At 38.6% G+C, this 14,822-nt stretch overlaps 1 protein-coding gene across 3 annotated transcripts in view; it reads left to right on the top strand.

Moving 5' to 3' along the window:
* trim36 (tripartite motif containing 36) overlaps positions 1 to 14,822 on the top strand; it is a 38,680-nt gene that overhangs the window by 11,612 nt on the left and 12,246 nt on the right. For 2 of the 3 annotated variants that reach the window (XM_047382181.1, XM_047382182.1), the window contains exons 3-8: positions 7,758 to 7,838; positions 8,773 to 9,119; positions 10,923 to 11,069; positions 12,171 to 12,266; positions 12,868 to 13,005; positions 13,156 to 13,271. In XM_047382181.1, coding sequence (XP_047238137.1) covers positions 7,758 to 7,838; positions 8,773 to 9,119; positions 10,923 to 11,069; positions 12,171 to 12,266; positions 12,868 to 13,005; positions 13,156 to 13,271 — 925 coding nt within the window. The remainder of the gene's footprint in view (positions 1 to 7,757; positions 7,839 to 8,772; positions 9,120 to 10,922; positions 11,070 to 12,170; positions 12,267 to 12,867; positions 13,006 to 13,155; positions 13,272 to 14,822) is intronic. The other variant, XM_047382183.1, reaches the window with a different exon arrangement.

The raw sequence follows: 14,822 nt of genomic DNA, 5'->3' as shown, positions 1-14,822 counted from the left end.
GATAAAGTTAATTATTTTCCATAATGTCATGATAATTTAACATTCATATATTTTAGATTCATTGCACACTAACTGAAATATTTCAGGTCTTTTATTGTCTTAATACGGATGATTTTGGCATACAGCTCATGAAAACCCAAAATTCCTATCTCACAAAATTAGCATATCATTAAAAGGGTCTCTAAACGAGCTATGAACCTAATCATCTGAATCAACGAGTTAACTCTAAACACCTGCAAAAGATTCCTGAGGCCTTTAAAACTCCCAGTCTGGTTCATCACTCAAAACCCCAATCATGGGTAAGACTGCCGACCTGACTGCTGTCCAGAAGGCCACTATTGACACCCTCAAGCAAGAGGGTAAGAAACAGAAAGAAACTTCTGAACGAATAGGCTGTTCCCAGAGTGCTGTATCAAGGCACCTCAGTGGGAAGTCTGTGGGAAGGAAAAAGTGTGGCAGAAAACGCTGCACAACGAGAAGAGGTGACCGGACCCTGAGGAAGATTGTGGAGAAGGGCCGATTCCAGACCTTGGGGGACCTGCGGAAGCAGTGGACTGAGTCTGGAGTAGAAACATCCAGAGCCACCGTGCACAGGCGTGTGCAGGAAATGGGCTACAGGTGCCGCATTCCCCAGGTCAAGCCACTTTTGAACCAGAAACAGCGGCAGAAGCGCCTGACCTGGGCTACAGAGAAGCAGCACTGGACTGTTGCTCAGTGGTTCAAAGTACTTTTTTTGGATGAAAGCAAATTCTGCATGTCATTCGGAAATCAAGGTGCCAGAGTCTGGAGGAAGACTGGGGAGAAGGAAATGCCAAAATGCCAGAAGTCCAGTGTCAAGTACCCACAGTCAGTGATGGTCTGGGGTGCCGTGTCAGCTGCTGGTGTTGGTCCACTGTGTTTTATCAAGGGCAGGGTCATTGCAGCTAGCTATCAGGAGATTTTGGAGCACTTCATGCTTCCATCTGCTGAAAAACTTTATGGAGATGAAGATTTCATTTTTCAGCACGACCTGGCACCTGCTCACAGTGCCAAAACCACTGGTAAATGGTTTACTGACCATGGTATCACTGTGCTCAATTGGCCTGCCAACTCTCCTGACCTGAACCCCATAGACAATCTGTAGGATATTGTGAAGAGAACGTTGAGAGACTAAAGACCCAACACTCTGGATGAGCTAAAGGCCGCTATCGAAGCATCCTGGGCCTCCATAAGACCTCAGCAGTGCCACAGGCTGATTGCCTCCATGCCACGCCGCATTGAAGCAGTCATTTCTGCCAAAGGATTGCCGACCAAGTATTGAGTGCATAACTGTACATGATTATTTGAAGGTTGACATTTTTTGTATTAAAAACACTTTTCTTTTATTGGTCGGATTAAATATGCTAATTTTGTGAGATAGGAATTTTGGGTTTTCATGAGCTGTATGCCAAAATCATCCGTATTAAGACAATAAAAGACCTGAAATATTTCAGTTAGTGTGCAATGAATCTAAAATATATGAATGTTAAATTTTCATTATGACATTAGGGAAAATAATGAACTTTATCACAATATGCTAATATTTTGAGAAGGACCTGTATAAGTGAAACTGCCATCCACAAGCCCCTCTTTTACCCCTGTTCTGAGGTGCGTCTGACAGCGACTCATTTTGGTCCGGCCTCTTTAAATGCTATTGTGGACCTCATACCCCGCCCCCCTACAGGTCAAAAAGTGGTCCACCTTTTTCCCTACTGCTATTTTTGTAGTTTGATAACAAAGATGCAATTATTTAGAACTGCAGAAACGAGGCAAAAACAACGCAAACTGTTTATGTCATGATGATAATTTTCAAAGCACACAGTACGGTTCTGTCCTTAAGGAGCTAAAAACAGCACATCAGCAAAAGGCACAATGCTACTGCTACAAGACAATGGCCAGGATGCCATATCAACACACAATAAATTCATGTCAAAGAAAGTTTGTTGTCGTTTGAATGATTTTAACAATGATTAATCACGGTTAATCTGATTAATTGTTTCGACCCTAAACTCAAGAATCTGATTTGTTTGTGATCGGTGAATTCACCACAATGAAGTACTAACCGGTTGCCTGACGACACTTGTGGTGTGTTGTAGAAGATGTTGGAGAGTTTAGACTTAAAGTTTGCTACTTTAAGTATCAATAAGGTGTTAAAAAATGAATCGGAGAAGGCACAAATTGTTGAAGAAGCAATTTTAAAGGAGGATTTATTTTCTATGACCTGTCAACATGTATGCAGTCCACTTAGCCTGTGAGAGGGTGAGACTTACAACAGATAACAGGAAGGCTGAACATTAAAGCAAAATTCCTCTGTTTTCTTCCTGTTTAGCTTTTAACCTTAGTCGGAACATTCTGAATCAGTGAATGTTGGCTGACTTATTGGCTACTTCTTAGTATTGCTAGTTAGACTAATTCCTAATATGCCTTTTTTTTTTAAATATTGTTTAAAATGTAAAATCTGTAACCATGTTGGCTTTGTTTTAAAATATCAATAAAATCCAGTTTTACAGCAACAGCTTTCACAGAAAGGCTAGAAAATTATTTTAAATGCTGCTAATTGCAGTTGTTACAGAGAAATTAGAATAAAGTAAAACCTGCATCAAGGGGTCAAACTTTTACATAACTGAGACCAGAAGAAACAGATATCAGAAATCAACCTAAAAATTCAGACTGATGTATCTCTTGTTAAAAATGCCCAGGATTACTATTTCAGATTTGATATCCTGTTGTTACTAACCCGAGATGTCACCTTGTCACAGTGTGCCATGAGGAACTTGAACCAACAGGCCAGAGAAACCGAAATCCCTGCAGTACAGTGAGGCGAATCAGTTATTCAGCCCTGGTTGAAAAACCTCTGTGTGCTTTCACCCATTCAGAGCCTGCTTCATCAGCCTGAATGAGTTCATTATTCACCGACAGCACTGCATCTGTTGGTACAGGAAATGGTCAAATCCTTATTTGACTAAAAAAATATCTCAACTTGCTGGCACAGAAAATAGCTTTATAGTTAATATTTGTTGCCACTTTTTCCCCCCTAACTTAGATTATTTATGGCTCTTGTGTAATTCTTTGTGATTAGTTGATGTATTTGCTCCTGTTTTTAAATGAATCTAATCTGCAGATTAAGAAACTTTGTGTGTTTGGGGGATTCTTGCATGACTTTAAGCACCTTATTAGCTAAAACTCACAAATGAGGAACCTTGTTGTTGTTCTGCCTCTGCTCCTCAGAGATCAGATAACCTGTAGCCATAGTGACGCAACCTGCCTGTAAGGAATGAACGAGGGATTAGATAAAGGGGGGGGGGGGAATAGAAAGACTTAAGCCTATATTACTTAGCAGGGAACTTGGACAAGATGTACTGGGAAAGAAGGTGGTGGTCCCAAAAAACATAATCGGAGTGGTTTCTCAGCTTTGTTATGCTTTGCGTTTATATGTGCTTAAAAGATCATAAGTATATAAAACTAGCTCTGGATGAATCCACTCTAGTTGATTTGGTGCCTTTTTCATTTATGAAAGGTATTTTCCAAAGGGACACTTTGATATGCATTTTCTTAACTGTAAAACTGAAACTTGTCTTTTTACTGAAATGTTGGCGGAAAAAATCAAAAGCTACACATATTTTGTCAAAGCTACGTTATTTTTACTGTTAGTTTCTGTCCAGCTTTGCATACCTCTTTAATAGTGCAGGCATGTCCAAGTCCCAATCAAATAACTGCATAACCCTCATTAGCATTCAGCCATTCAGTTCTGCAGAGGCCTGGCAACGAGCCGTTCATTTGGTTCAGGTATGTTGGAGAAGGGACGCATCCAGACGTTGCAGGACAGTAGCTCTCCAGGACTTGAGCTGGGCACCCCTGTAATAGAGGAATATTTAACATTGGAAAACATCTGACATAACGGTAAATTAGGAAGAATGTGCATTTGGTTTTGTGGTTCTTAACAATTTAGAGGTGGATCAAGTAAAGCTGCCTCAATCAGGCTTTCTTTTTGCCCACTGATACAGATCAGAGTAATTTCAGTTTAGGTATCTGCCAAAATGAAGTCCCAGTCCGATACTTGAAAGTTAATAAAAAATGAATGCAATATATGTGTATTAAAATCCAGTATCTTTTTAAAGTGCAGTGAAATGGCTCCGAAGAGAGCAGCCTTAGAACACGGCGCCTAAAATGTGCCGACCTTTATCATTTGTTTCTAAAGATGCTGCTGCTGCTGCAGCCAACAGTCTTTTTTTTTAAATTTTTTTTTCCTCTGTGAACATCCCTGTAAAGGTTTATATTTTTAAGGTAAAACCTAGATTTGCTTCATCAACAAAATGATTTGTGTGGCTTTAAAAAATGGTATATATTTAATTTGTTTGGAAGCTTTGCACATACAAATGGGGGTTTTAATATATTAATTTGCATTGGACGGCTGATGGGCCTGACAAACTTGGACACGGTGACAACAGTTATGAGGAGTTAACTTCTGTCGTGGCATCTATTACCGATCATCAAAATGCTTTGAACGGGTCATCCCTAGCACCGATCATCCGGTCTGTAATCAAACTTGGACATTTTTCTCTTAATCTGGCTTGTAAATACTGAAATTGGTTTTTAACCAAATACCTCAAAACTGAAACACTTTTCCTCTACTGAAAAGCACTTCAAAAAAGCACTTTTGTTTTTGATGGTAATTGTTTTATTTCAACAATTAAATGTTACACAGTTAACACTGGTTTGTACTTTGGCCAAAACTGGAATCTGCAGGTCAAAACCACTACGCTTTGCTAAATAAAGCTGACATCGGAGTTTAACCGGGTCTTTCTGGTTTGAAGACAAAAGAAACCAAAATTCAGTCCATTTTTCCACTTCACGCAATGCAGTAACGGCGAAACATAAACAAAGCATTTGTCGCTATCCCTGCAGACGGATACATTCATACTGGCAGTATCTTTCAGGCTCTTTTGCGGAACACTTTTGGTATTGTTTTGCCTCATGAGAAATCAGCTTGGTTAAATCAACATGATGCTCAGGATTTTAACTAGTCTTTAGGCTCCAAGCAGTTTTCTAAACTGGCTAAACAAAAAAATTGGTGCCATGATGGAGCAAACAGGCACTTCAGCGACAGACATTAAACTAGTGCCAAGGAATCAATGGCCCTGGTTGTTACTAGTTTGTTGGAAAACCCAGAATGTTGTGTGGTGCTTTAGTAGAGTAAGTTGGTGTACTGTGTCTAAATATTTGGCTCACAGACGCATCATTTGTTGTCGTGGGTTTGAGGAGGGTTGGTTATGTGAAATATCTAAATAAATCTGTGTTTTTAAAAATGAGATGCTGGTAAAGATACGTTTTTCAGGTTTTCTTGTAAGGTCCTAGACAGATCTAGTTTTTATGTCGGATTCTCCTGACCTGATTAACATATAAAACAAATGTATTTTTGAGTGTCATAATGTGTTCAGCCAAATTTCTTTCTTAAAGCTGTTAAATATTTAAATAAAAACTTTTTTGTTTTTTTGGTTATTTACAACCTGTATAAATATGACATTTTCTTTTGTCTTTTGTTTACATTTAAGTTTGCTTTATTTTCCACTGTAATGCTTTTTACGGGCTGGATTCACTCGTCACTTTCACATCATGTGACGTTTCATTTTTATTGTTGGTTTCATCTCACCTCTCTGTTCATTGCTTGCAGCCACAGTGCGAAGGTCGCTTGGAAGTCGAGGTAGACGTGGGCTCCGGGTTTTCAGTAGCTATAGTAGTGAGTACAGTGTTGCTGTAGATCCCATGTGAAACCCTAGATCGGTTAAAACCTCTTCCTCTTCATTTCCAACTTTAGCTCTCACAATGTTACAAACCCCACTCTAACCACATAGAAATATTAAGGGATCTAATAGTTATCCATAAAGAGGCCAGCTTTGGTAGAGGTGCTTTTCATGCTGACAAGGGGATTAAAAAAATGTTTTAAAGTAGACTGGCGCCTCTGCCAAAAAGAACACAAAGGACCAAAATTGGTGAGGAAGTTTCCTGGGAGTTGATCTAAAACTGGAATGTGTGTTCATTGGCTGGACTTCATAAATCCTGCTGGCAAGTAAAGTGGTTTTAGTGAGAAGGATTAATGTCCATGTAAAAAGATAACCACGCTGAAAGTGAAAGCCCTAAATATGTTTTTGGCTTACTGTGATTCAAGTATTTTATTGACAGAAATTTGTTTGCCCTGGAGCTCTTTTTTTATACCCAACCTGACAATCATACTACAGTTAGTTTTTTTTTTTTTTAGTCATCAGTTTGATCCAATCTTATAGATCCATTTTACAAAGACTAATATTTGCTCAGAGGATTTTAAGGTGAACAGTAATGGCTGATATTGGATGACTGGGAAAGTCATCAAACGAGATGCATTAGAACAAACCTTACAGTTGATGATTTTAAATTTTAAAAATGGAAAAACTATCCACTAAATTGCTTAATCACTTCCCAATACACTATATTGCTCAAAGTACTCGCTCATCCCTCTATATCATTGACGTCAGGTGTTCCGATTGCTTCCATGGCCACAAGTATATAAAATCAGCACTGAGGAAAGCAGACTGCTCCTAAGAATATTTGTGAAAGAAATGGGTCACTCCCATAGGCTCAGTGAATGTCACCCATGCACAGAGGTCACCAACTTTCTGCAAGGTCAATGGCTACAGACCTCCAAGCTAATTTGACAAATATGTAAGCCTCAAGAACAGTGTGTCTCAACTTTGTGGGAACAGTTTGGAGATTGGCCTTTTTCCTTCAGTGTGCAAAGCAAGGTCCATGAAGACTTGGATTGGTTAAGTTTTTATTTTTTGGTCTAAGCTGGCCTGTACCAGAGTCCTGGCATTAAAACAAACGAACACCTTTGGGATAAATTAAGAGTGGACCCTGTCCACCAGGCTTACTTGTCCCACATCAGTGTTTGACCTCACAAATTAGGTCCTAGAAGAATGGTCAAAAATTTCCCAGAAATGGATTCCTAAAATTGTGGAACGCCTTCCCAGTAGTTTTTAAAGCTGATGTAGTGGCAAAGGCAGTGCTGACGTTATAATAAACCCTATGGATTTGAAAATGGGATGTCACAAGTTTGAATGATGGGAATGATTTAACAATATACTGTATCTGGCAACTGTCAGTTTTTGTTTTCCTTGGGTGAAAAAGGGTCCCTTTATAGACCTGCAATGATTTATTATTTTGAGCTTTTTCTTTAGATTTAGAAAGTAATGCATACATAGACCTTTTGCTATAGTCATATCCCATCCGCATTTTGTTGGCTCACACTCTCTGGCCTGAGTCATCATGATGTCTAAATAAAGACATCTGTTTATTGATCGCCTTTCCTGGATAGAAAATGCCCCGGGGATTTGTTAGCTGCTCTAAATAAGGCTTCCATCATCCAATAACTTGTCTAAGAAGGATGTATTCCTTGCTATCATCCAAATTTATCATAAGAGCTCAAATAAACTCATGTGAGTAAGGTAATTTTGCTTGCAGTAGGATTTCAGGTAATGTTTGGCCCATATTCAGAGTTTACCACCTTCTAGTTAACCATCCCCACACAGTCACCATCTCCATTTCACTTGGCATGCACATGAATACACAAATCCCACAGTTTGTTGCTGCTTTATCACTGCTTTTTATTTTCCTTCACCTGTACCTTATTCCCGCAGAAGTGCTGTTTTTGACATGGCCTCCTTGTGTGTTTTGCTTACCTGAGGAGTGTTTGATTTAACTTCCAGGTCCCCGGAAACGAAGCGGAAATACAGGCTCACAAACTGAGATAAATCCAGCACTCCTCTCTTCCCCTGTCCCTCAAAAACGTGAAGCAATATTTTGATTTATTTTGTGTTTACTGACTATAGTTTGCTGGCTTTCAGTGTAGTAATGCTGCTCGTCTCTGTGATGTGGTCTTGTCTGTGTTGCTGCCTTGTTATGATGCTGCAGCAGCATCCGTAACAAGATGAGCATTGTGCAAATCTCTTGAAAGAAATGGTGCTTCAAGAGATTTTTGTTACTGTCGTATTGAACCGGACATTTGATAACAAAGTTCATTTGCTTGACATGTATATTTAAAGCACTTACATTTTTGGTATCACAGTTGTTTGGTTAATTTTTCTTTTTTTTTCATATTTATAGTGTCCATGTGACCTTTTTATTTTCTAGTTAAAATTTGTGTTATCCAAATCATTGTTAGAAGTAGTTCCATTGTAGGTGTTGAATGACTTAAACATATTTCCAGTTAGCTCCAAGGTTGTGGTTTTCATCTATATCTAGCATCTGATGAATCCCCACTAATGTTCCATTCTTCCCAGATGGTTTCCCCTTCTGTACTTTTTTTTTTTTCTCCCTCTGGATGACATCTGCTCCTTGCATTGCCTGTCCTGGTGTTTTGCTCTGTGCTCGTGCCTCTATTGAGCAGTTGTCGTTGTGGGGGGGAAAAAAAGCACAAAGGGAAACATGCAGAGGCCCTATTTGTGAAGGCTGCTCATGAAGGCGTTCTGGCCTTAAGATCATAGTTGGCAAGTTGCAGATGATGATGTAACTCTATCCAGAATCTGGCACAAATGAGGGGCCAGATTCATCAAAGCCCCCCCATTGGACTCTCTTGGAAACTGTGTCGTTGTAATTCATGACATTGTTGCTCACATGTCCAAATAGGGCCTCTAACAAGACTGGAACTATTATGGCCTGAGGGTATGAATCCATATTACACATTACCTTTTAACTAACTCATGCCTCTTTGCTTTGCTTCAGGTTCAATCTCGTCCCCAGGCTGGCGCCGAGGGTCTGTGACTCCCCGGGTGACCACCATCCCGTGCCCGGGCTGCCAGCACGACATCGACCTGGGTGAGCGTGGGATCAGCATGTTGTTCCGCAACTTTACCCTGGAGAACATCGTTGAGCGCTATAGACAGGCCGCACGTGCGGCCGTTGCAATCATGTGCAACATCTGTAAACCTCCAAATCAGCAGGAGGCGACTAAGAGCTGCATGGACTGCAAGGCTAGCTACTGCAACGAGTGTTTCAAATTGCACCATCCCTGGGGAACACCCAAAGCCCAGCATGAGTACGTTGGTCCCACCATGAACTTTAGGCCAAAGGTAAACGGCAACACTACTTGTGAGATTTGATTCTCTAGACTTTTTTTTTTTCTTTCTGAAAACTGACTTATTACCCCCAAGTTAAAAACATGCAGATCATGTTTTTAGTTTCTGACCTAGTCTTGTTTTTTCACGCCTCGTGATTTTCTAAAAGGTGGTGAAGTCAGACTTCCTAGTTAGAAAGTCTGAGGCCCCCCAAGCAGCCTCAACTTCAAATTCAAGACTACTGGTGCACATTGAAAACAAAGGTGGCAGCAATAAACGGTTAATTTGTGAGGCAGATGGTTTGTGGCATGCCTGTAAACATGGTTCTTACGAGTTTATTGTTCTGGAGAAATCTGGAATTTGCTTTTGCCATCCTCAGTTAAGTCTGTAAAAAGAGTGTGGAAAAATGTATGAGTTTTCCCTCTTTTGTTATTCTTTAAAACTCCCTTTTCATATAAGTTACATTCTCTATCTTTGAATTGCCATGTTTAAAACTTTCTTTTTTAGTTTGGTCAATTACTGATTGGATTTGTTCCCATGAAATTCATGTTTTTTTTGTTTTTTATTTTCCCCTATGTTAAGGGTTTTCTTTTTTTTTGGTCTTAAGTTCTGTTTTTTTTTATTTATTATTTTTTTTAGATCAGTGTTTCTTAACCCTGGTCCTGAGGGCCCACTGCCCTGCAGGTTTTAGGCATTCCCTTGCTGCCTCACACCTGACTTAAATAAATAGGTGGTTAGCAAACTTCTCTAGCCATTTCTCTTTTCTTTTTTTTTTTTTTGGATGAACAGGATATAGGTGATGCAATCAGTTGAATCAGGTGTGCTGGAGCAGGGACATTTCTAAAACATAAGGGGCCGAGGACCATGGTGGAGAAACCCTGCTTGAGATTGTGACTTGTTTAGAGAAAATAATATACATTAGGAGGGCAAAGCTAAAAAATGTTGTTGTGACATCCAAATTTGTTGAGTTTTAGACTAGACCTTAAAACTCCTATTTGTTTTTGTCACTAACAAAATATGGGCATCCAATTTACTAACTATAAGCTACTATAAATTATTCATTCATGCAACTCTAAATTAGTCAATGTGAAATGTCAAATAATTGAGATTTAAGAAATCTAAGCATTATCGATGGTAAAAGTAGAGCTTATTTAAGTTGCCAGAGCTAAAATAAACCAGTGCTAAACATTGCTTTTTTTTTGGTTTATGAAACATAAAGATAAAACAAATTTGGTAATTCTGTGTACTGAAATATCTTTTCAATTCAGTTTGCAAAATTGGGAGTTTTGAAATGTAAAATATGTGGGAACCTGAGAGTCTAAATGCTTAAAACGGACCAAATGCATGCAATATTGGCTCATATTGTGAACATCGCTTGGTTCAACAATTGGTAAATCCTACAGCTTCAGACAAAAGGGAAATTGCAAAGCGCACCTTGAGATGAGTGAAATCTAAGATTTTTAAAACTGAGCGCAGCTCCTTTTTTAATCAAGCAGCTTGGCTTAAAAATTTTGGACCTCCTAAAGGAGGATCTTGGCATTTAAAAATGCTGATTTATGTCTGTATTTTAAGACTGTTTTCAGAACTTCCTACTTTTAAAAAATTGGATCCTCTTCCTGTTTCACTTCAGCTCATTTTGATCCACGTTGCTTTAACCCTGCATTGAGTAATGCAGCTGAATGTTTCAGACATTCTTTAGGTCTAATTTTAACTCCTTGTTTAGATAGATAATGTAACTATATAGTATGCAGCTGTGTGCCGAGGAAGTGCCCAAGACGACTTCATCAGGCTATAATGTGTTTATTTTGAATTTCTCAGGTACTCATGTGTCCAGAGCATGAGATGGAGAAGGTGAACATGTACTGTGAAGTCTGCAGACGGCCGGTGTGTCACTTGTGTAAACTGGGAGGGTCCCACGCCAACCACAAAGTCACTTCGATGAGTAGTGCTTACAAGATTCTCAAGGTAAAAGTACCATTGCTTTCCTGAGCAAAGATAAGTTGGAATACACTTAAATTGGTTCCATCTGCATTGGATTTGGAGTAGGAATGAAAACACTGGCTCAAGATAGCAACAACTAGTCTGAGCCTGCATACAGAGTGAGTTATCAGAGCATTGAAGTTGTCGTGGGCTGGAAAACACTTCGACCTTTTGGACTATTGATATTTTTACACTAAAATCTTAAAGGCTGGTAATCCTTTCTTCTACAGGGGAATGCATTCAAAGCAGAAGACCACAAATTAAGCCAAACTCCTAAGTTTGAGAGGAAAGCTCCTTCAGAGCTTGTATTTTGTTGTCTTGTGCCATGCATAAGTTGCTTCCTGGATCTCTTTCTCCTGTTGTAATATTAATGCTTGACCTGTACCTTCTGTGTGCTCTAGACTGTTAACGATCCCTTTATGGGAACTAAAGCCCATGATGGTTATTTATGCCCCCAGTAGAGTTCATTAAAGTCAGTTTGAATGTTTTTCAAGATATATGGACCCCCCCAAAAAATCCAGAAATGTAGATTGTGGACAGTTTTGCTGTAAGAATAAAAAAGGACACTGAACAACTAATACATACACATTTTTGACAAAGCTTATTCTGTTTTAAGGTTTAATTTGTAAAGGTTTGATGCATCAGTTCAAAACATTATCCCCGTAACTCTGTATGCTTGTCTGTGTGGCTGCAAACAATGCATTCTTAAATATTTAAGACCATTTGTCCCTCATCATTTTGCACACATTGTAATGTCAGATTAGATTGTGTATCAGATGACTTGAGTGGTCCTGAAAACACCTGCCAGAGAGTTGTTTTGGGTTTCAGCTGCTTTAAACACTAAAGCATCATGGCACAATCACAAACTGCTTATAGCTGCTGCTGTAATTTATGGGATGGGAAGTAAATATTGATCCAACCAAAGTCTAAACGGATAAGTGATGGCACATAAATAGGATTGCATAAGTGAGAAGTATTTGATAACATTTAGATGTTTAAAGCATTAATGAAAAATCTATTTGAAGCTTAGGTAGTTTTTTAAAATATTCTGAAAAAGTTGCTTATTTATATTTTTTGTGTCCCCAGGAGAAGCTAGCTAAGAGTATCCATTACCTCATCAGTAAAGAAGACCAGGTCAGGACTCAGATTACTGAGCTGGACCGGCTCATTAATCAGACCGAGGTGAGAGGGAGAGCTGACTCGTGCTGCTGAAACTCCTACATGCTACTCTCCTTTCAGGGTTTTCTTCCATCCAAAATGTGCTGAGTGTTAGCAATGTTTGTTCTCATTGATAGATTTACCTGAGGAAGGTCTGTTTGGCTCTTTTATTTTTTAATCATTAAATTCTTAGTCCAGTCTTAAGTTTTTGTCCTTCTCTACTTCATGTTCTGAAAACATTTTCTAATATTCTTTTTAAGATTTATGTGTTTTTAATATGGTAAAAAAATATATTATAAGAGCTCATTTTTGTTGAACCTAGATGTTCAACCAGTTGAAAATGGTCAGCTATTTTTTGTATGATGATCAAACAGGCACAAAGAGGCATCCAAAGCTGGGTTTGAACTCCGTTTAGTGAATTTCCTTTATTTAAAGTGCTGTACCTTTTTCACTTTGATGTTGGACTTCAGTATACGTGTTCTTTAATATATCAGAGCAGGATAGGTTCTGTTCTGTGTTGTACACTTTAATGTTGCTTTGGTCCTCTACTTCATTCATTCATCTTCTGCATTTTGTTAATTTCTTTTTTGTTGCAAATTGATTAAAATAAATTGTCCTTCTAAAGGAAAATGGACAGCTTGCAGAGCGTCAAGCCAACGAGCATTTTGAGCGTCTGTTTGAAACCCTTCAAGAAAGAAAAACCGAGATGCTGACATCCATTGAACAGTCCCGCAACAGACGCATAGACCAACTGAAAGGCCAGGTACAGAACATCACGCCTTTCATTTCTGTATGCAAGCTGCATTAAAACAATTAAGTATGCTCACTTTCTAATACTGTCCACTTTTATTTTTAATGATTTGAGGTGATTTTTTTGTTTTGTTACATGCCCTGTTTATGTAACATTTTGTAGGTGGAGGAGTACCGTGGTATGTTGGAGAACAGTGGTCTGGTTGGTTACGCCCAGGAGGTGCTGAAAGAGACTGATCAGTCCTGCTTTGTCCAGACTGCAAAGCAGTTGCATGTCAGGTACACACAGCAGGGCAATTACTGATAGGAGTATTAATCACTTTTCTGAATCAATACAGTTGGCAATAATATCCTGAGGATCGCCTTTACCTGTTAATGTAATATTACAGCTGTGTGTAAGCAGAGATTAATGTCACTTTGCAAATTTAAACTCCTTGGATTATGTTCATATTCTCATTGTGACAATATAATACTTAAGCCTCTGGGAAATGCATATTGTATCGGCTGATCCAAGTTTTTTAGATGGATGGATGGATAGATGGATGGAACATGAGCTTTATTTCTTCTGCTGTTTATGGTTTGACATGACATCTTTCTGTGCTTCTTGTCATCGTTTAATTACTCTGCACTGTAGGGCTGCGCAGTATCAGGAAAATAGGATTGTGATACTGTTGCTCAATATTGCGACGATGCAATCAACTTCACCATTTCCTTTTTATTGCAAGAAATAAAGTCTGTGAAATATTTCACTATGTAACGAATCAATACGAATTTCACTTTCCGAAATAAAGTTTTTCACAATATTCAAATTTAGTTTTTTAGATGTACCTGCATGTGGCCAGTTGGATGAAGTTTTGCAGTCTTTTATACCCACGCCTGATATCGATCAAAGTGATCAAAAATTCTAGTCTTTCCACAGAGAGGTGGAACTATTGGGATGATGAGGAAAATGTGGGTTAATCGACAGTAATATGACCAGTTCATGTTTTCATTTAATTGTGCAGCTCTACTTTTAACCAAATATAAATGAGGATTAGGCTGTTCTTTGGCATTTTTAAAACGAAGTGAACATACAGTTAGCAGTATTAACATACACCAAGGGTTTAAAAGGTTATAGCTAAGAATTTCCAGAATCTTGTTCCTGCTGTTTAAAGTCCAATATTGAGACAACAGAGATTATATTGAAGTTTTTCCACAGGTATGGATAAAAAAAAAAAAAAAAAAACTACCCGTTCCTTACTTGTTGCTGCACACTGCTAGTCAGCTGGTTGGCAGAAGGTTACTGTGACTTGTACTTGCAGAACAGACTAATTAGGTGACTGGAAACTGCCTGAGCTATTTTATATTATGTGATACTTTTAATTTTAAGATTGTGTTAATACCATAAGGCTGGCTTTTTATTTATTTTTTACTTTATCATACAGTGAGACTCTCATACACGAAAAGAGATATCCAAAGGTACTAGTACAGTGACTCATTAGTTTTCAACATATTTGTGGCAGTAAAATGCCATCAGATCTCCATGTGATATTTACATATTACAATATTCTTAAGTTTTTTTTGTTTTAAAACAGGAACACATTGTCGGAAGAAAACAAACAAATTCAGAAATTAAAATTCATATATTAAAGCAACTTAATTAGATTTTGTTACAGGTGTTTCTTTTTCTTTGGTAGCTGTTTCTGGGTGGATTTATTTTAGCATTCAGCCTGTTAAACTGTTGGGTGTCTGGAACACAGAGCCACGTGCACAGGTTACCAAACTAAAGGGCAGTTAAGGAAAGCTTATTGCTGCAGTGTCCCGTCAGCGTGCCGAGTGTTGGCGTATCTG

This window comes from Girardinichthys multiradiatus, chromosome 12 (genome assembly GCF_021462225.1).
Source record: "Girardinichthys multiradiatus isolate DD_20200921_A chromosome 12, DD_fGirMul_XY1, whole genome shotgun sequence".
NCBI lineage: Eukaryota > Metazoa > Chordata > Actinopteri > Cyprinodontiformes > Goodeidae > Girardinichthys > Girardinichthys multiradiatus.
Note: the sequence above shows the minus strand (reverse complement) of the source record. Positions and strands in the feature narration are given on the sequence as shown.